Raw genomic sequence first — 22254 nt, forward strand, 5'->3', positions numbered from 1 at the left:
TTTAGTAGAGATGAGGTTTCACCATGTTGGCCAGGCTGGTCTGGAACTCTTGGAGAGGCCAGATATTGAGGGGCCTCAAGGATCATGGGAAGGATTTGTTTACTTTTTTTTTTTTTGCAACAGAGTCTCAGCCTCCCTAGTAGCTGGGATTACAGGGGCCTGCCATCATGCTTGGCTAAATTTTATATTTTTAGTAGAGACAGGTTTTACTATTTTGGCCAGGCTGGTCTCAAACTCCTGACTTCAAGTGATCTGCTTGTCTTGTCCTCCCAAAGTGTTGGGATTACAGGAGTGAACCACTGCGCCCGACCTCCATTTACCAATGTTATGCAGCAGCTAGAGATAGTCTTCTGGGTGAATGGTCCCAGAAGAGGACAGGGAGACGTGGCAGAGTCATGAAGCTGCAGGGCTTCAAGTAAGCTCAAGCTTTTGTTTAGGAGGTAATGCCTATTTGTCTTCTTTGTTTTTGGAGATGGAGTCTTGCTCTGTCACCCAGGCTGGAGTGCAGTAGCACGATCTCAGCTCACTGCAACCTCCAGTTCTCCTGCCTCAGCCTCCTGAGTAGCTAAGATTACAGGTGCACACCAACATGCCAAGCTAATTTTTGTATTTTTAGTAGAGACAGGGTTTCACTATGTTGGTCAGGCTGGTCTTGAACTCCTAATGTCATGATCCCGCCTTGGCTTCCCAAAGTGCTGGGATTATAGGCGTGAGCCACAGTGCCCAGCCCTATTTGTCTTCTTTTAATCTCCTGGAGCCAAGGATTCCTCCTTTAGCCATTTAAAAGAAAGATATTTACTTAGTGGGCCAGAAGAGCTATCACAGCTCCACAGAGATGATTCATTCTGAATTTTTTTTGAGACAGAGTCTTGCTTTGATGCTCCATCTTGCTCTCAGCTTACCACAACCTTGACCTCCTGGGCTCAAGTGATCCTCCCACCTCAGCCTCCAAGTAGCTGGGACTACAGGCATGCACCACTACATCTGGGTAATTTTTAAATTTTTTTTTTTTTTGAGATGGAGTCTTGCTCTGTTGCCCAGGCTGCAGTGCAGTGGTATGATCTCAACTCACTGTAACTTGCGACTCCCAGGTTCAATCAATTCTTGTGCCCCAGCCTCCTTAGTAGCTGGGATTACAGGCGCCCACCACCACACCCAGCTAATTTTTATATTTTTAGTAGAGACAGGGTTTCACTGTTAACCAGGCTGGTCTTGAACTTGTGACCTCAGGTGATCCGCCCGCCTCAGCCTCCCAAAGTGCTGGGATTACAGGTATGAGCCACCACGCCTGGCCAATTTTCGTATTTTTGTAGAGATGGGGTCTCCCCATGCTGCCCAGGCTGGTCTCGAACTCCTTGGCTCAAGTGATCTGCCCGCCTTGGCCTCTCAAAGTGCTGGTGTGAGCCACTATGCCTGGACTGACTGAAAATTAATAACAATCTCCTGCACTTGTAGAGAAGAAAGGATCCATCTTACGTCAGATTCTCTTTTGACATTCTGTTTTTTTCTGTTCCTTTCCAATGCTGGCCTCCTAAATGTAGGCAAACCCTAGTTGGTCTTTGAAATTTAGTGGAAGGGGGCGGAGTGGGCTTACCTATCTGAAATTCAGAACCTGGGAATCCCTTTCTTTAGTGCTTCTCTCCTCCAAACTGTCCTCCAGGCTACCTCTGGAGAGATTTTTCCAAAGCACAGTTCTGATCTTCTGGCTTAGAAATCTTTTGCTCCTTACCGCCAACATGATAAAGCCCAAATTCCTTCGCTGGGAATCATAAACTGCCACAAGTCCCCTTTTCGGCTTCTGATTGAATGAGCTGATTTCAATCTAAGTTAAATCACTGAATGGGCTGGGCACAGTGGATCATGACTGTAATCCCAGCACTTTGGGAGGCTAAAGCCAGCGCATCACCTGAGGTCAGGAGTTTGAGACCAGCCTGGCCAACGTGGTGAAACCCTGTCTCTACTAAAAATACAAAAACTAGCTGGGCGTGGTGGCGGGCACCTATAATCCCAGCTACTAGGGAGGCTGAGGCAGGAGAATCACTTGAACCTAGGAGGCGGAAGTTGCAGTGAGTCGAGATCATGCCACTGCACTCCATTCAGCCTGGGCGAAAGAGCAAGACTCCATCTCCAAAAAAAAAAAAAAAAAGAGGTTCCTAAGAAACCGACACCTAACACCTCTGCATATCACTTGTGGCAGATCTTGTTAGCTGCAAGGGACACAGGGAAATGGTGTTTATTCCAGCCTACCATGTACCCACCTAAGTGGTAGGTTTTAATTCTCAGGAAGAGAATGGGGAAAATGAGACAGTTCTGACATAAATGCCCTGTCTCTGTAACTACCTAATATGGTCTCTTAGTCTGTAATGCTTGTCACCCTTCCCTGAGTAAGTTATGATCATCCTTAAAGACCAGCCCAAACATCACCTCCAGACCCCTAAACATACAAGGAATCATTCACTTCACTGTTCTCAGAACATTTTGCATGTTCCTCCAGATCCTGAAGTGTGGTGTTACGTACCTTCCTGTGTGCCTGCTCTTAGAGTGGAAGCCAGGGTCCTGCTCCTTCACCAGGACTCAGGCTCACCACTCCCCCTAAGCCCCACCCTTATGAATTCCCCTCTAAGAACCTAATCTTTTTTTTTGAGACAGAATCTCACTCTGTTGCCCAGGCTGGAGTGCAGTGGCACCATCTTGGCTCACTGCAACCTTCTCCTCCCAGGTTCAAGTGATTCTCCTGCCTCAGCCTACCCAGTAGGTGGGACTGCAGGCATGCGTCTCCACACCCAGCTAATTTTTTTTTATTTTTGGTAGAGACAAGGGTTTTACCATGTTGGCCAGACTGGTCTCAAATTCCAGAACTCGGGCAGGGCGCGGTGGCTCAGGCCTGTAATCCCAGCACTTTGGGAGGCTGAGGCAGGTGGATCATGAGGTCAAGAGATCGAGACTATCCTGGTCAACATGATGAAACCCCGTCTCTACTAAAAATACAAAAAATTAGCTGGGCATGGTGGTGCGTGCCTGTAATCCCAGCTACTTAGGAGGCTGAGGCAGGAGAATTGCCTGAACCCAGGAGGTGGAGGTTGCAGTGAGCCGAGATCGCGCCATTGCACTCCAGCCTGGGTAACAAGAGTGAAACTCTGTCTCAAAAAAAAAAAAATTCCAGACCTCAAGTTATCTGCCCACCTCAGCCTCCCAAAGTGCTGGGATTACAGGTGTGAGCCACCACACCCACCCTAAAGAACCTAATCTTTTTTTTTTTTTTGAGATGGAGTCTTGCTCTGTCGCTCAGGCTGGAGTGCAGTGGCGTGATTTCAGCTCACTGCAACCTCCACCTCCTGGGTTCAAGCGATTCTCCTGCCTCAGCCTCCTGAGTAGCTGGGATTACAGGTGCGCATCACTGCACTCGGCTAATTTTTATATTTTTAGTAGAGACGGGGTTTCACCATGTTGATCAGGCTGGTCTCAAACTCCTGACCTTGTGATCCACCCATGTCAGCCTCCCAAAATGCTGGGATTACAGACATGAGCCACTGTGCCCAGCAAGAACCTAATCTTAATTTTCACTCCTGTGGTGTCTGGCAGCCTCCCCTCCCTTTTAGGCTTTTTTCACTTGCCTACATTGACCATCTGTACAATCACTGGTCCCACTAACCTAAAAGACAGGGGAACAGGAAGGAGTTGGGGCTGATCTTGAGCCTACAAGGTGGCAAATTTTACCCAGAGGGCAATGCAGACCTTCCTAGCCCCAGGCTGAACCTGAGTCCTTTTCTCCAGAGGATACACAAGATGCTCCCAAAGAAAAGATGATTGTGCTGGGAGTCTGTGTGCAAACTGGCATGCAATTAAACCTTCTGAGCCAGTTTTTCCATATGGCTCCCCTGCCAGAAATCCCCCGGTGCCTCCCTAGGGTTTCAGGATAAGTCCTGACATCATGGTCCTTTGTGATCTGACACTCACCCATGGGGCCCACAACAGTTCTCACATTTCCCCCACTTCTAAGGCAGCAGCTACACTCACCTGTCTGTAGTTCCCCGAGTGTCAGGCTCCCTCAGGCCTCCAAACTGTCACATGTGCTGTTGGCTTTGCTTGGTACTCAGTTTCCCGCTCGGTTTTCAAGACTGGCTGTGGAAGACACTTCCTCTAGGAATCCTTCCTTGACGCCCTCAAGCAGAGCTGTGTACTTCCAAGGCCCTCTGAACACCTCCATGTCAGTGACCTCATCATTACACTGTAGTGGTTAATACTGCACTAGGCTAAGCAACTTGAGGGCCAGCAGCATTTCTTTCATTGGAATCCTTAGCTTTGGGCACACACTAGGCACTCAATAATACATCCTGGGCCGGGCGTGGTGGCTCACATCCGTTATCCTAGCACTTTGGGAGGCTGAGGCGGGTGGATCACGAGGTCAGGAATTCAAGACCAGCCTGGCCAATATGATGAAACCCTGCCTCTACTAAAAAAATAAAAATTAGCCAGGCGTGGTGGCACAAACCTGTAGTCCCAGTTACTCAGGAGGCTGAGGCAGGAGAACTGCGTGAACCCAGGAGGCAGAGGTTGCAGTGAGCTGAGATTGCGCCACTGCACTCTAGCCTGGGTGACAGAGCAACACTCTATCTCAAAAAAGAAAAAGTAAAGGGCCGGGCGCGGTGGCTCACGCCTGTAATCCCAGCACTTTGGGAGGCCGAGGCGGGTGGATCACGGGGTCAAGAGATTGAAACCATCCTGGTCAACATGGTGAAACCCTGTCTCTACTAAAAATACAAAAAATTAGCTGGGCATGGTGGCGCATGCCTGTAATCCCAGCTACTCAAGAGGCTGAGGCAGGAGAATTGCCTGAACGCAGGAGGCGGAGGTTGCGGTGAGCTGAGATCGCGCCATTGCACTCCAGTCTGAGTAACGAGCGAAACTCAGTCTCAAAAAAAAAAAAGAAAAAAAAAAAAGAAAAAAAAGAAAAAGTACATCCTGAATGAAGCTCCTGAGTGCAGGGTACAGAGGGGCAGGTGATAAGGGAGACACGCTGAAGCCTGTTCTTTGCTTTGGACAAGTGGATCATGAAGCAAATACCAAAAAGTCACATATCAAGCTCTCCCCTCTGTCTGAATAAAGCTCACTCATTTGTCAGAGCCCATCTTCAAACTTTACCTCAAGGAAGCACCTGACCCTGGGGCCTGGGGCAAGAACTTGATTCTGCTCTTACAGCACCCCACATATCTTCTTTACAGCATTAGTCACTACGGTAATTACTGTGAGACTGTTTAATGCAGGGTTTATCAATGACCCCATGAACATTGAACACTTGGGCTAAATTTTTTTTTCTTTGGAGACAGGGTCTTGCTCTGTTGCATAGGCTGGAGTGCTGTGGCATGATTATGGCTCACTGCAGTCTAGACCTCCCAGGCTCAGGTGATCCTCTTACTTCAGCCTCCAAAGTAGCTGGGACTACAGGTGAATACCATCATGCCTGGCTAATGTTTGTAATTTTTTGTAGAGACAGCGTTTCACCATGTTGCCTAGGCTGACCTTGAACTCCTGGGCTCAAGTGATCCATTTGCCTTGGCTTCCCAAAGTGCTGGGATTATAGGTGTTGCCGCCACGCCGGGCCTTGGGTGATTCTTTGTTGCAGGAGGCTGTTCTGTGTCCTGTGGTGTGTTTAACAGCATCACTCACTCTGCCTGCTAGATGTCAGTAGCAACCTCCTCCCCCAGCTGTGACAACCAGAAATATATCCCCAGACATTGTCAAATGTCTCCTGGGGGTAAAACTGCCTCTGGCTGAGAACCACTGGTATATTGTCTATGTCCCCAGTGAGAATGGCAGTTCCACAAGAGTGGAGACCCCATGTCCTTGTTCCTCAGGGTTCGGATGACCTCAGCCTGGCATTCACTCTTCCGTGCAACTGATCCTCCCCATGCCCTGGACTGGGCCGCATGCTACTTGAGAAGCAAATCAAACCATTCATTCTACAGGATCCTCCTCTGTGGGCTTGTGCAGATTGAGGGCAGGGATGGTGGCCTACTGGCCTTTGCACTGCCAGTGCCCGCCCAGGCTTTGCTTTCAGGGTGGTCAGAAAATGATTACTAGTGGCACACATGACAGAAAAGCAGGAAGGGGGCCTCCTGGTGCTGTGAGCTGACCAGTGCAGTGATGGTCCTTCTCAACAGAGATGACTTCTACGTTTTGGAGGGGAGAGTTCAGACTTTATTAGATACCTTAAGGCTGGCCCTGGGGAAAACTGTGGCTGGCTTCACTATCCTCCTAATAGGAAGAGGCAGTGAGGAGGGCAGTAGTCTGGGGAAGGTGAGAGCTCCAACTGAGGGGCCTGCACCCAGCCCCTCAGATCCTCCTTCCCTCCCATGTCACTCCAGCTCTTTTGGGATGATCACATGGTGAGAATCTGCTTTGAAGACACAAAGGGCTTCATGGAGGCTTCCAAGGCACGCTGGTAGTCCTGCAGCGGGACCTGGGAGCAGGCAGGGGCTGTGAGCTGGCCTTGGCGGATGAGATTGCACAGTGTGAGAATCAGCTCCTTGAACTGGTCTGCGGGAGGTTGGAGGAAATCAGACAGGGGAACAGCAGCTGGGGCTTGGTGAGATGTGGCATGGGCTGCCCTATGGGCAGGAGCTGGCACCAAGCTCCAATAAAGCCTTGAGAGTCGTGGCTGTGCCAAGGATAGGGTGGCTATGGCTCTGTGCAGCCTGGTCCCTGCCTGTCTTTAGGACAGTGAGGTCCAGCGGGGGAGAGAGGAACATAGGAGTGGCTCTAGGGGCTGATGGGCAGGCAGGCAGGCAGAGACCACCCTTCAGACTGGTGGCTATGACAGCACAGACCCACAGAACCTGGCCACGGTGGAGCCAGGAGCACTGAATGATGGGAGAAGCAGGATGAATGGAGGCAAGGAAGCCAAAGGAGGTGCAGGAAGGAAGTGGGTGTGCATGGCACACCAAAGTGATATGGAACAGATGAGCTCTGCTCAGGGAAAGGAGCTCTCCCTGAGAGCCCAGGACTCCCTTAACCCAAGGCCACCAACATCGCCTCCCTGGGTCTGCTTCCTCTGAAGGACCCTATATGGTATAGAAGTTGAGAAGTGAAGGTCTTGGCTGAGAAGTGTTTTTCCATTTAAAGAAGTGCCTTTGAGTCCTGGCCAGGCGCGGTAGCTCACGCCTGTAATCCCAGCACTTTGGGAGGCTGAGGCGGGTGGATCGCCTGAGGTCGGGAGTTCGAGACCAGCCTTACCAGCATGGAGAAACCCCGTCTCTACTAAAAATACAAAAAATTAGCCAGGCCTGATGGCTCATGCCTGTAATCCCAGCTACTTGGGAGGCTGTGGCTTGAACGTGGGAGGCGGAGGTTGCGGTGGGCCGAGATCACGCCATTGTACTCCAGCCTGGGCAATAAGAGCGAAACTCTGTCTCAAAAAAAAAAAAAAAAAAAAAAAGAGCAAGTCTTGGCTGGACGTGATGGCTTACACCTGTAATCCCAGCACTTTGGGAGGCCAAGGTGGGCAGATCACCTGAAGTTGGGAGTTCGAGATCAACCTGACTAACATGGACAAACCCCATCTCTATTAAAACTACAAAATTAGATGGGCATGGTGGTGCATGCCTGTAATCCCAGCTCCTCGGGAGGGTGAGGCAGGAGAATTGCTTGAACCTAGGAGGCGGAGATTGTGGTAAGCCAAGATCATACCATTGCACTCCAGCCTGGGTAACAAGAGCGACTCCGTCTCAAAAAAAAAAGAGTGAGTCTTGGCTGGGCACAGTGGCTCATGCTTATAATTCCAGCACTCTGGGAGGCCGAGGCAGGTTTATCACTTGAGCCCAGGAGTTTGAGACCAGTCTGGGCAATATGATGAAACCCCATCTCTACTAAAAATACAAAAACTAGCTAGATGTGGTGGTGCTCCCCCTAGCTACTTGGGAGGCTGAGGTGGGAGGATCACCTGAGTTGAGGAAGTTGAGACTGTATTGAGCTGTGACTGTACCACTGCACTCCAGCCAGGGCAACAGAGTGATACCTTGTCTCAAAACAAAACAAAACAAAACAAAACAAAAAAACCCTACAAAACAGCAAAAAAAGCCCCAGTGAGTCCGAATGCCTTAATCAGGTTTCTAAGGCCTTTGGTAACCTGGTCACAACCCACTCACCCCATTTCCCATCCCCAGCTCAGATCTAGCACTCCAGGTTGCTTGGAACCACTTTAGTGCCCAGCTGCACATGCAATTTTGATGCCTGAAACACTGCATTCACATTACCACCTTACTCCCCTTCACCTGGGTAACTCCGTAGTATTCTTCATCCTAAGTTTGGCGTTCCTACTCTGGGGAGCCAGTCCTCCAGGAGACAAAGAACAGGGAGGTGATCTGTTCACATCCTGGCTGCATCCCTCCCTGCGGGGAGGTGACTTTGTCCATGTTACTTAACCACTCTGAACCTCAGTTTCCTCCTCTGTCAAACATGCCTAACAAGAGTTTAAACTTAGGATATTTAAACTGAGGCAGAGATTAAGTAACTTGTCTAAGGTCCCCCCGCTGGGTAGGCAGAACCTCTGTCCAGTAGTGTGGAAGCAGGATTTGAACCCAGGCAGGCTGGCTCCAGAGTCTATTCTCTTTGCTCGACTAGCTTTCCCCACTGTCAGCTCTTCAGGAGCTGTTCTGTACCTCCAAGACTAACCCAGTTTAGTCCAATAACTATTTGCTGACTGTAGCTGGGCTAAGGCTATTCTCCTGATCCTTCTGTGGGGCTGGGAACCCAGTCACCCCTCCAGGGTTCAGAATAGCTAGACATTTCTGCCACCCTTCTTAGGCACTGCCCTCATCTGTGACTCTTTGCACTGGGCCATGCACTTACCTGGACTGTGATCCTTCTTCCACTGGGACAACCAAAAGCCCCGAAGTTTGAGATCCTTAAAAATGAGCAGGCTCTGCAGACACAGAAAGGACATGCTGGGCTCTGAGGGCAAGAATTCCAGGCACCGCTCAAGGGTACCGACTCCCCTCCGGGGACGAGGCATTGCCTAAGTTTAGACAGCTGTCATGCCAGGGATGTGGCCTGGCTGAGGTGTCTGGCCTGGCTGCAGGCATGCCTCCCCGACCAGCTTACCACAGAGGCTATGACGGGCTGCTTGGCCATTCCTCCATAGGTTACCATGGTTCCTCCACGCCTAAAGAGTCCAAAGAGAACAAAGAGTGGGTGCAAAGCAGAGACAGAGCCTTCCTGAACCCACCATGGTGCTTCTACTCCAGCCCTGGTTCCTAAACCCTGCTCTCAGAATCTCTGGGAAGGGCTGAAAAATACAGACTCCGGGCTGGGTGTGGTAGCTCATGCCTATAATCTCAGCACTTTGGGAGGTTGAGGCAGGCAGATCACTTGAGCCCAGGAGTTCAAGATCAGCTTGGGCAACATAAGGAGGCTCTGTTTCTACAAAAAAAATACAAAAAATTAGCTGGACAAGGTGGCGTGTCTATAGTCCCAGCTTCTTGGGAGGATAAGGTGGGAGAATCACTTAAGCCCATGAAATTGAGGCTGCAGTGAGCCCTGATAGCACTACTGCACTCCAGCCTGGGCAACAGAGTCAGACTCTATCTCAGAAAATAAATAAATAAATAAATAAATAAATAAATAAATAAATCCTGGGCATGGCAGCTCACGCCTGTAATACCAGTGCTTTGGGAGGGCAAGGCGGGAGGATTGCCGGAGCCCAGGAGTTCAAGACCAGCCTGGGCAAGATAGTGAGACCCTGTGTCTACAAATAATTAAAAAGAATTAGCTGGGCATGGTGGTACACGCCTGTGGTCCCACTCAGGAGGTTGAGGTGGGAGGATCACTTGAGTCTGGGAGGTTAAGGCTGCAATGAGCTGAGATTGCACCACTGCACTCCAGCCTAGGCAACTGAGTAAGATCATCTCAATACAAAACAAAACAACATAACAGATTCCTAGGTCCAATTCCAGACCCAGTGAATCAGGAGACAAGAATGTCTATTAAACACACACACACACACATACCCTCTGGATGACTTGGATGTTTAGCCAGTGTTGGGATCTAACCCGCCCAGTCAGGCTTTGATTAAGTGCTGCAAAGAAACATGCTCTCCCAAGACAAGCTCGAGGCCTGAGTTCAGCCCTGGCTCTGCTCTCACAGATGTCTGACCTTGGGCGATGCAGTGAAAATGGTCCAGACCTTGTCTCTTCATCTGTCAATGCTTATTTTAAGAATCAACGTGAGGAAACAGCTCTATAGATAAGGAGTGATGTGGACAGAGCAGTGTCCTGTCCCTCAACTGCCAAGTGTCCCCTACTGCAGGAGGCGCCTTCTCAGGCAGAAAGGCACCTGCTTTCTGACACCCACACCCCCACTTCAGCTGACATACAGGAGTGAGGCTAACATAATTTTTAAGTGAATAAGCCTGGAGTTCCCATGCTTGACTTAACCTATGTTCCCCTTCCCACTCTCTGGCTCTTCTAGGAGTCTGCTGTTGAAAGGATAACCTCAGGCACATTTTGGGACAAAACAAGGCAGACTTTGAAAACCACCAAATGGCAGGAGCTGCTGTTCTGGGGCAGGTACTTCTGTCCCTGAGGCTGCTGGGTAGCTTGGTCTTAAGTGCCCCTCGACTGCCACCTGCTGCAGAAAGCAGCTTCTGGGAGCCAAGCCCTCTCTCCTCGGTGTCCCTGCTGCACTTGTTCTAAAGGACTAGCTAACACTCACCGGGCTTCTACTATGTGCCAGCACAGTTCGAAGCATTTTGCATGTACCGCCTCAGGGATTCCTCGTATCAACCTTGCTTTAGAGATGAGAAAACTGAAAACCATCCCTCATTTGTACAGCAATTTGTATATCACCTCGGTGTCCTTAGACCAGTGGTCCCTAAACTTGTTGGCACCAGGACCAGTTTTGGGGGAGACAATTTTTCCATGGACCGGAGGTGGGGGGGATGGCTTTGGGATGAAACTGTTCCCCCTTAGATCCTCAGGCTGTAGCTTCTCGTGAGGAGAAGCTAGGACCTAGATCCCTGACATGCGCAGTTCACAATAGGGTTCACACACCTATGAGAATCGAATACTGCCACTGATTGTCAGGAGGCAGCACTCAGGTGGTCATGCTCGCTCACCCACCGCTCACCTCCTGCTGTGTGACCTGGTTCCTAACAGGCCATGAACTGGTACTGGTGTGTGGCCAGGAGGTCGGGGACCCCTGCATTAGACCACCCTCCAAAGGCAGAGAGTTTACATAACCCCCATTTTACAGATGAAGAGATGGAGGCCCGGGTTGTTTTTCACGTATTGCTTAACATTTAATAGGTCCTCCTGCTGAGCAGTCTAGGGAGAAAGAATAAAAAGAAGAAGAAAAAGAAAGTAAAAAAACTTTTCATAGGTCCACAGCTAGTAAGTCACAGAGCTGGGGCTTGAACCCAGCCATTCTGACTCCAGTGCCTACACCCATTACCACTGCAGAACACTTCCGCCTGCAATGATGTTGGGACTGGGGTCTGCCACAGGGGCTGCCTGGTATAGGGCTGAAGCGGTGTGCTCAAATGTGGGGTCAAGCCTGGCTCTCCTGCTGACTAGACTTGGGGCCAGGTACTTGACCTCTTTGGGCCTTTGTTTCTTTTTTGGAGACAGTCTCGCTCTGCTGCCCAGGCTGGAGTGCAGTGGTGCGATCTTGGCTCATGCCTCCTGGGTTCAAGTGATTCTCCTGCCTCAGCCTCCGGAGTAGCTGAGAGTACAGGCACGCATCACTAAGCCTGGCTAATTTTTGTATTTTTAGTAGAGACGGGGTTTCACCATGTTAACCAGGCCGGTCTCAAACTCCTGACCTTGTGATCCACCCGCCTCGGCCTCCCAAAGTGCTGGGATTACAGGTGTGAGCCACTGAGCCCAGGCTTTTTTTTTTTTTAATACTTTTTTTTTTTTTTTTTTTAAAAAGACGGGGTTTCACCATGTTCGTCAGGCTGGTCTTGAACTCCTGACCTCAGGTGATCCACCCACCTTGGCCTGCCTTTTTTTTTTTTTTGAGTCAGAGTTTCGCTCTTGTTGCCCAGGCTAGAGTGCAATGATGCAATCTCGGCTCACTGCAACCTCTGCCTCCTGGGTTCAAGCAATTCTCCTGCTTCAGCCTCCCAAGTAGCTGGGATTACAGGCACCCACCATCAAGCCTGGCTAATTTCTGGATTTTTGGTAGAGAGGAGGTTTCGCCATGTTGGCCAGGCTGTTCTAGAACTCTTGACCTCAGGTGATCCACTCGCCTCTGCCTCCCAAAGTGCAAGGATTACAGGTGTGAGCCACCGTGCCCAGCCTGAACCTCATCTTTTAAAGTATAAAACAGAGATTAGAACTGTACCCGTTGTCTAGGTGGCTGTGGGAGGGGTGAGTCAAGCACTGTACACAGTCTGGTGCACGGTGAATGCTCACCATGTGACTCACCTGCTCATCTAGCCTGTGAGTTCTCAGAGGGCACATCAGTGTCGCAGCCCTCTCTGCCTGGTAGCTAGTAAGTGCTCAGCAAGTACGTGCTAGCTGAATCCATGCCACTAAGGGGGTTCCTGCTTCAGTTAGAAAGTGTCTTCTTACACACACTCTAGCTCAAGAAGTTTATATTAAAGGAAAGAGGAATGGAAGGACATGCATTGTTAATATGGTCAACAGGTTTATCCCCCGTGGTGGTGGGTGATAGGTAACTTTTTATTTTTATTTTTTTTATTTTTATTTTTTAAAGATGGGGTTTCACCATCATGGCCAGGCTGGTCTTAAACTCCTGACCTCAGGTGATCCACCCACCTCAGCCTCCCAAAGTGCTGGGATTACAGGCGTGAGCCACCGCGCCCGGCTACCTTTTTTGTTTTTGAGATGGAGTTTTGCTTGTTGCCCAGACTGGAGTGCAATGGCGCCATCTTGGCTCACTGAAACCTCAGTCTCCCAGGTTCAAGTGATTCTCCTGCCTCAGCCTCCGAGTAGCTGGGATTACAGGCATGTGCCACCACACCTGACTAATTTTTGTATTTTCAGTAGAGATGGGGTTTCACCATATTGGTCAGGCTGGTCTCAAACTTCTGACCTCGTGATCCACCCGCCTCAGCCTCCCAAAGTGCTGGGATTACAGGTGTGAGCCACCACACCTGGCCTACTTTTTTTTGAGAAGGAGTCTCCCTCTGTCACCCAGGCTATAGTAGAGTGGTGTGATCTTGGCTCACTGCAACCTCCACCTCCTGGATTCAAACGATTCTTGTGCCTCAGCCTTCCAAGTAGCTGGGATTGCAGGTGTGCACCACCGTGCCTGGCTACATTTTTTTCTATTTTTAGTAGAGACAGGATTTCGCCATGTTGGCCAGGCTGCTCTCAAACTCTGGGCCTCAAATGATCTGCCTGTCTTGTTGGGATTACAGGCAAGAGCCACCATGCCTGGCCAGGTAACTTAAACATTAAATTAAAGTTTTTTTGTAGTGATGTGGTCTATGTTATCCAGGCTGGTCTCAAACTCCTGGCCTCAAGTAATGCTTCTTCATTGGTGCCCCAAAGTACTGGGATTATAGGCATGAGCCACAGTGCCCAGCCAACAGGTAACTTGTTTTTTTTTTTTTTTTTTGAGACAGAGTCTCACTCTGTTGCCCAGGCTGGAGTGGAGTGGTGTGATCTCGGCTCACTACAACCTCTGCCTCCTGAGTTGGAGCAATTCTCCTGTCTCGGCCTCCCGAGTAAGCTGGGATTACAGGTGTGTGCCACCATGCCCAGCTAATTTTTTTTTTTTTTTGAGACGGAGTTTCGCTCGTTACCCAGGCTGGAGTGCAATGGCGCGATCTTGGCTCACCGCAACCTCCGCCTCCTGGGTTCAGGCAATTCTCCTGCCTCAGCCTCCTGAGTAGCTGGGATTACAGGCACACGCCACCATGCCCAGCTAATTTTTTGTATTAGTAGAGACGGGGTTTCACCATGTTGGCCAGGCTGGTCTTGAACTCCTGACCTCAGGTGATCCACCCACCTTGGCCTCCAGAGTCCTGGAATTACAGGCGTGTGCCACCACACCTGGCCCCAACAGGTAACTTTTACGCTTAAGTTTCCTTTGCACTTTTACACGTTTTCAAAATGTTTTGTAATAAACATGATGTTACCTTTAAAATTAGAATCTATTTTAAAGGCTAATACAAAGTTTGAAAGGTTAAATAAGCTAGGACTAAGTGACTTTTTCAGACACCCCTAGGTTATAAATCCTTGATGGCAGACAGCTTAGCAGTCTACTTCTGGGTCCTTTGGAAAAATAAAGCTGGAGAGGCCTTTTGGGCATTCACAGAGGATAGAGGCTGAGAAAGCAGTACCCAAATAGCTGGATGACTTTGGTCCTAGTTTCCACTCCGCATTGTGCTGACCTGGCCTTGGCTCGAACCGGCCACTGGGACTTGGGTCACTTGATGTTCCCCCCAGCTAAAGACCTGGAGATCTCTGGCGAGCTGGACCTGCAGAGCCGAGGGACTTACGCTAACTGCCTTAGCAGCTCTGTGGAGCTTTTCCCACCGACACAGTTGAGAGCAAGGTGTGGCTGGGGCATGTCCTGGAAAACAACAAATTTGCAGTGAGGGAGCAGCCCCTCTACATGTGGTGTCTGAACCTTGCTACAAACAGCACCTCCCTTGCGCAAGTGCTGTGTTAGAAGGAGGGAGGAAATAAAATGAGATGTTTATGTCTTTGTGCCTGCATGCACGCGTCTATGGTGTGTGTATTTATGCCTTTGAACCCACCTTTTTCTCTGCTTAGGAAGGGTCTTTTCTTTCTTTTTTCTTTTTCTTCCTAAGACAGGGTCTCGCTCTGTTACCCAGGCTGGAGTGCAGTGGTGCAATCATGGCTCACTGCTACCTCAACCTCCTGGGCTCAAGCAATCCTCCCACCTCAGCCTCCTGAGTAGCTGGGACTGCAGATGCCTATCATGATGCCTGGCTAATTAAAAAAAATTTTTTTTTTTTGGTAGAGATAGAGTTCTCACTATGTCGCTCAGGCTAGTCTCAAACTCTCAGACTCAAGCAATCCTTCTGCCTTGGCCTCCCGAAGTGTTGAGATTACAGGTGTGTGAGCCCCCTCATCTGGCCAAGAAGGGCCTTTTCTGTAGCAACTTAATCCTGTTGTCCATTTCAGAACCTGGCAGAACTCATCCTGTCTGGGAAAGAAAGGCAAAGAGATCCGCATGCAGTCTGCTGGGCTTCAGCTCCCTGCATGCCCTCCTTTTCAGCCCTTGTGACTCGGTTGATATTATATATGCTGATCTACTGCTTCAGAAATGTTTGCAAGAAGCACGTGCCCTCGAGTATGTGTCTTTGGTTCCTCCAGATGGTTCAGTGAAAAGGGCTGAGGCTTTGGTCACTTACTAGGCGTGTTGTGGGGAGGAGGTTCCAGAAAGTTTTTTTTTTTTTTTTTTTTCTGAGACGGAGTTTCGCTCTTGTTACCCAGGCTGGAGTGCAATGGCGCGATCTCGGCTCACCGCAACCTCCGCCTCCTGGGTTCAGGAATTCTCCTGCCTCAGCCTCCCGAGTAGCTGGGATTACAGGCACGTGCCACCCTGCCCAGCTAATTTTTTTTTTGTATTTTAGTAGAGACGGGGTTTCACCATGTTGACCAGGATGGTCTTGATCTCTTGACCTCGTGATCCACCCGCCTCGGCCTCCCAAAGTGCTGGGATTACAGGCTTGAGCCACCGTGCCCGGCCTGGTTCCAGAAAGTTAAGAGGCTTTTGAGTTCAGAAGAGACTGAGGCCAGCTCTGACTCTACCCCTTATAAACGATACGATTTTGGCCAAGCACTTCATCTTTTCTGAGTCCCAGTTTCCTCACCAATAAAACAAACAACAGCTCCTTTAAAGAGCTTTTGTGCAAATTATCAGAGAAAATGTAAGGCACGTAGTTACTTCTTTTCTTTTTCTTTGTGTCTGTTTCCTCAGGTCCTCTCCTGCCAGTTCTAAGAGTCGCACATGTGGGCTGATGTGGCCCACCACAAACGTTTAAAGCTGCAAGTCATACTGGGTTTCCTAAACTCTGTCTGTTTCTTGTGCCTCCCTCCCAGCATCTGGGCACTGAATGCATGCTGCCTGACGCTGGCTAGGTAGGGGTAATGGGCTTTAACTGACCGAGAAGAGGCAAAGGGAGGTTTCCAGAGAGGAACAATGGGGCCAGTCCCCAGCTTCTCTAATGCATGTCAACTTTCTTTAGGGAGACGTGCGTGGACTGGAGGGGCAATATCCCACTTCCTAGGTACCTTAAATAAGTTTTTCATTTCGGGCCTTCTTAGCTCCTCTTCTGTGATGACATGCTCAGCCCCCAGACTCTTCAGTCTGTCAGTCAGCTTCTGGATATCAGGTCTGGAAAGCAAACATAGTCCCCAAGGTCCCTGGTCACTTCTGCTGGCCTTTTCCACCAAAGTCTCCCAGGACCCCTCTGCCACAGCTGGGAGAAGCCATGCTTCTTTTTGCAGGAAGCTGAGATTAGGTTTAAGATGGGCTTGAGCAGGGACCAGCCACCTAATTTCATCTGGCTTCAACAGCTCTTGGCTGCCTCCTCACTGGAAACAGAGTGAGACTGGGTGGCTTCCACACCCCCTGACAGCTCAACAGTGCTAGAAGCCATCTGTGCCCAGGAAGAAGTCACTTAACTTCCTGATTTCTTCTACTGAAAAGACAAACTCCACTTCCTCCCTCTTTTCCAGGGGCTCTTCAGAGGGTTGTGCAAACACACTTGGCCCGGTAGTGGCACTGGACCTCTTTGGTTAAGGCAAACAGAATTTTTTTTTTTTTAATTTTGAGATGCAGTGTCGCTCTGCTGCCCAGGCTAGAGTGTAGTGGTGTGATCTTGGCTCACTGCAACTTCTGCCTCCCAGGTTCAAGCAGTTTTCCTGCCTCAGCCTCCTGAGTGGCTGGGACTATGGGTGTGTGCCAGCACGCCTGGCTAATTTTTTGTATTTTTAGTAGAGATGGGGTTTCTCCATGCTGGTAAGGCTGGTCTTGAACTCCCGACCTCAGGTGATCCACCTGCCTCAGCCTCCCAAAGTGCTGGGATTACAGGCGTGAGCCACTGGGCCCGGCTAAGGAATGATTTTTGTTAGTACAACTGAGGAACTAAAGCTGATGTCAATTATACTAGGACTGGGTTTCCTGACAGCCACAGCCACATTCATGGACAGTGAGGCCTAGAGAAACTGGACGATGTGATGGAAAGAGAGTAAGTGTGGACACCGAGTCTGTCACTGACTTGCTGTGTCTGTCAGAGCAAGCTGCTCTCTGAAACCTGTTTCCTCATCCGTGAAAGACAGAGGACAAACTTGCCCCGTCTCCTTCATGTCTGTATTTAGTGCACTTCCAAGTACCACTCAAAAGCAAGGGTAAAGGGTGGCTTGGGGTAGACAGTTCACAGAAATAATACAGCTTAAAAACATTCCCAAATATGAACTGGGGTTTTGAAAACATGAGGTGATCACAAGCCAAGAGTCTCAAAAAGTCCTAGCTGTTCAGTAAGGGCAGTCTCCACCTCCTTCCTGCTCTCTCTTTACATTTCAGATTCACTCATCCTATCACCAAAAGCCAGCTGGACTTCATTTCTTGGGGCTGACTCATCTATTTCAGCCGCCAACTCTGTTAGTGAATCCTAAGGCCAGTTTATGCTTATGCAAGGGCGCCCTCTGGTGGAGAGGTGTGCACTGCAGGGATGGAAGGTGGAAAGGCCCAAGTTGTGGTCTGGGATGAAGTCTCCTCCCCACGCACCTGTCTCGGACCACATTGATGGTTCTCAGGCCCAGAGCTGCCGCGATCTGGATGACCGCTTGGCCCACTCCACTGTTGGATGCATTCTGGATGACAGAATCCCCTGTGGAGCCAGGAAGAGACCCCAAGTCAAGCCCTGTATAGCTCTGCAATAAGTCAAGGACTCCCAGTCGGGGATCCTACTGTAGGCAAGAGATGGGAGTCCTCAGGCTCAAAAGAGACCCAGGACCTGGCTGCTGAGTCTTCTCAGACATTTCACTGTTTCTCACGGTTTCCCCAATGCCCCCTAACCTTCCTTTTTCTTTGAGATGGAGTCTCACTCTGTTGCCCAGGCTGGAGTGCAATGGCACAATCTCGGCTCACTGCAACCTCTGCTTCCTGGGTTCAAGCGATTCTTCTGCCTCAGCCTCCTGAGTAGCTGGGATTACACGTGCGCGCCACCATGCCCAGCTAATTTTTGTATTTGTAGTAGAGACGGGGTTTCACCATGTTGGTTAGGCTGGTCTCGAATTCCTGACCTTGTGATCCACCTGCCTTGGCCTCCCAAAGTGCTGGGATTACAGGCGTGAGCCACCATACCCGGCAGCCTCCTAAACTTCCATAACACTCACAATGCCTCCCAGGACTTGGCAACTCAGCATCTACACTGGACATTACTTGGACCCTGCCCTGCTGTATAAGATTTTATGGCCTTCATCATACTCCCAACTCTTTTTTTTTTGAGACAGAGTTTTGCTCTTGTTACCCAGGCTGGAGTGCAATGGTGCGATCTCAGCTCACTGCAACCTCCGCCTCCTGGCTTCAGGCAATTCTCCTGCCTCAGCCTCCTGAGTAGCTGGGATTACAGGCACGCGCCACCGTGCCCAGCTAATTTTTTTGTATTTTTAGTAGAGACGGGGTTTCACCATGTTGACCAGGATGGTCTCGATCTCTTGACCTAGTGATCCACCCGCCTCGGCCTCCCAAAGTGCTGGGATTACAGGAGTGAGCCACTGCGCCCTGCCCTCCCAACTTTTATGTCCTCAAGTCTGCTTAGGTTATTTCCTTGGTTTGCAATGTTTCCCTCCTTCTCTCTTCCTTCCTACTGAAATCCTGCAGACCTTTTGAAGCACAGCTCAAGTGCAGCCTTCATGAAGCCTTCCTGGATTGTTCCCTCTCTGTGCTTCTACCGTGCTCTGTGGTGGGCCTCTATTAATGCACATACCATGGTCTGTCCCATCTTTACACTTCGTTGTATAGGTCCATTTCTATCAGCAGCTTGGAGCTTCTTGAGAGGGAAGGGCCATGCCCTATTCCCCTCCGCAGTGTTTAATCAAGGTGCACTGCACTGCCTTGAAATGGGATTAGAGCTGCTCTGGAGAAACTGGCAGCCCCTGAAACAGGGTCCTACAGTTTTGTGGCAAAGTCCAGCTCTCACTTTGGACCTGGCCATGGGGGAAGGCAGTGTGGCATGCTGGGAAAAATGTGGGCTTTGGAATGAGATGGACCTGGGCGTGAGTCTCAGTTTCACCAATGATTGCAACTAAATGGATGGGGCAAGTCATGACCTCCGTGAACTTCAGTTTCCTTCCCTTAATAGCAGTCCTGGGAGCACCAATGAGGGTGCCCCTGATTAGAGTCAGATGTATTGGGGCCGGGAAATGCTTTGTTGACTTTGAAATGCGTCTGGTTTTTGAAAGACAGCAGGGATGTGTCACACAATGGGCTGGAACTAGAGATAGAGGATTTCCTGGAAGAAGAATGCCCATTCTTCTTCACCAGGGGTCAATATACAGGTTGTCACCCACTAGTAGATTATGAATCAATCTAGTTGGTTGCAAGCAGCAGGTTTTTTTTGAGACACGGTTTTGCTCTTGTTGCCCAGGCTGGAGTGCAATGGTGCGATCTTGGCTCACTGCAACCTCCACCTCCCAGGTTCAAGCGATTCTCGTGCCTCACCTCCTGAGTAGCTGGGATTACAGGCACCCACCACTGCGCCCACTAATTTTTGTATTTTTAGTGGAGATGGGGTTTCAGCATGTTGGTTAGGCTGGTCTTGAACTCCTCACCTTAGGTGATCTGCCTGCCTCTGCCTCTCAAAGTACTGGGATTATAGGCGTGAGCCACTGCGTCTGGCTGCAGCATTTTTTTAAAAGTTGAAATTGAGAAGAGAATAAAATATAACAGAGTATGTCACACATAGTAAGGGTATTTCATGAAACTTTGATTTCCATTATATATATATATTCCCATTTGTATACACTGATCACAATGTAAAATGTATTTCTTACCATATGTCAAGATGCTAAGTTTATTCAACATTGATCTAGTTCGTGCCGCATCAGCCTTGAATTAGTGAAGTGGAGCAAAGCGCAGTGGGGACGCAGGGTGGGCAGCGTTGAAATGCCTAGATCTGTCTACCACAGCTGCAGCCCAAATGGGAGGTGGCTTCAGGGCATGGGACGCAGGCAAACAAAGCGTCTGCTGCACTAGGACTCCAGCAACGGTCCCTGGTCACAGCCACTGGCTTTTTCCACCAAAGCCACCCAGGGCCCCTCTGACACAGTTCTGAGAAACCTGTATTTCTCATTGTGGGAGCTGGCATCGGCTTTCAGCCAGGCCTTGGCCAGTGGCTGGGCACCAAGTTTCATCACACTCCAACAGCTCTTCGCCTCAGTTTCCTTACTGGCAGGAGAGGTGGCTTGGGTAATTTCTACAGTCACTGCGGCTCATGGATGTGCACAGTGTGCAGAGGCAGCCCAGGGGGTTAATGCCCTTAGGGCAATCCTTAAACATGGGGCATGAGAATTAGTGGAAAACTGGCCCAGTCTCCCATCATTCAAGGGTTCTTTTTTTTGTTTGTTTTTTGTTTTTTTGAGATGGAGTCTCCCTCTGTCGTCCAGGCTGGAGTGCAGTGGCATGATCTATGCTCACCGCCACCTAGCCTTGCCCAGCCTTGAGGGTTAATTCTGTGGTGGGGTCTATGGGAGTCTTCAGAGGGCCTTCAGCAAGACTAAGCAGGCCGGGTGCTGTGGCTCACGCCTGTAATCCCAGCACTTTGGGAGGCTGAGGTGGGCAGATCACAAGGTCAGGAGTTCGAGGCCAGCCTGGCCAATATAGCAAAAGCCTGTTTCTACTAAAAATACAAAAATTAGCCAGGCATGGTGGCAGGCGCCTGTAGTCCCAGCTATTTGGGAGGCTGAGGCAGAATCGCTTGAACCTAGGAGGCAGAGGTTGCAGTGAGCCGAGATCGAACCACTGCACTCCAGCCTGGCAATAGAGCGAGACTCCGTCTCAAAAACTAGACTGAGCAGTAGCTGCCCACAGCAGTAACCGGGCTTCATAAGCTTTTCCGCCATCTCTATCTGGCTCTCCCCACTCCCCCTCATTTCTGCTTCTCAAACAAACTGTCTGTACCCAGTCCGAGTCTTTGGCTCTGCTTTCAGGGAAACTCAAATAAAACACTTGGCTAGCTGATCTCATGCAAATAGTTTACCTCTCTGGGCTCCAGCTTCCCCATTTATGAAAAGAAAGAAGAGTAAAAGCAGCAGAAAGTCTCTGCGCTGTTTGCCTAGCACTGTGTTCAGTGTTACACTGCAGTCTTTCACCCTCCATGCTCTCTATCTCCATTTTACACAAGAAAAATCTGACGATTTGAGAGGCGAATTCAGTCAGTGAAAGGTGCAGCCTGGGGTCAGACCCAGGTTGTCTGCCCAGAGCTTGAGCTCTTAACCAATGAGGATACCAACCTCACCGCACTGCTTTGAAGATTTAATGCACTCAATGGGAATAATGCCTGCAAAGGCACTTACGTGAACTGGAAAGTGCTGTGTAAATGCTGAATGGAATTATTCACACTAAGTTCAGCGTTTTACTGAAAACACAGGGAATGTGTCTATCTTGTCTGGCTTTGTATCCCCAGAGCTTAGCACAGCTCAACGCATTTTTGCTGAATGAGAGAATTCAATCCCAAGCTCTAGAGAATGTGACCCTGTTGCAGTTTTTGAGAGTGTATTCCTCATGAGGTTTCAGCATGTTTTCTAGGAACCAAGCTAACATCTTTCTAAGTGAAAGCAACAACATTCACCCAGGTTAGAGGTCCACTGCCCCCTCACACCCTTCACCTTGCAAGTTCTGCTGGCCTTGGGGTCAGGATTTGGGTGGCACCCCAGTTGGGAGACCCTGGCCTGATCCCCTAACCTGTGGGTTCCTACCTGGCTGCAGCTGCTCGAAGTCCATCAACATCCTGTAGGCTGTGCAGGGATTGACACCCAGGGTGGCAGCGCTCTCAAGAGGGATGTCACTCGGAACTTGGATCAGTGCTTCCTCGCTGAACACGGCCTCAGTCCGCCAGGTTCCTGAGTCAGGGGATGAGGCCAGGATCATAAGGAAGGAGCCCTGTGCACATTCAACCCCAGCTCACCCTCTCCGGTGAATGGGCATCCAGGATAGTGGACTTCAAGTAATGCTTAGAAAAAGAAGAAAATCTGGACGTTCCTCTGAATGTCTGACACCTCATAATAATTCCGCAAAATAGACAGTTAT

General features: G+C 49.8%; 1 protein-coding gene across 4 annotated transcripts in view; it reads right to left on the reverse strand.

Annotated features, from left to right (window-relative positions):
- Positions 1 to 22254, reverse strand: part of MECR (mitochondrial trans-2-enoyl-CoA reductase) — a 52961-nt gene that overhangs the window by 5579 nt on the left and 25128 nt on the right. For 3 of the 4 annotated variants that reach the window (XM_012439912.2, XM_064363588.1, XM_064363587.1), the window contains 7 exons: positions 21924 to 22067; positions 17731 to 17833; positions 16233 to 16335; positions 14468 to 14541; positions 9100 to 9160; positions 8848 to 8920; positions 6176 to 6537 (listed from right to left, as the gene is read on the reverse strand). In XM_012439912.2, coding sequence (XP_012295335.2) covers positions 6380 to 6537; positions 8848 to 8920; positions 9100 to 9160; positions 14468 to 14541; positions 16233 to 16335; positions 17731 to 17833; positions 21924 to 22067 — 716 coding nt within the window. In that variant the 3' untranslated portion in view covers positions 6176 to 6379. Of the gene's footprint in view, positions 1 to 4017; positions 4123 to 6175; positions 6538 to 8847; positions 8921 to 9099; positions 9161 to 14467; positions 14542 to 16232; positions 16336 to 17730; positions 17834 to 21923; positions 22068 to 22254 lie in introns of those variants that run through there. The other variant, XR_010337762.1, reaches the window with a different exon arrangement.

This window comes from Aotus nancymaae, unplaced genomic scaffold (assembly GCF_030222135.1).
Source record: "Aotus nancymaae isolate 86718 unplaced genomic scaffold, 86718_ANA_hifiasm-v0.15.2.pri h1tg000053l, whole genome shotgun sequence".
Lineage (NCBI taxonomy): Eukaryota > Metazoa > Chordata > Mammalia > Primates > Aotidae > Aotus > Aotus nancymaae.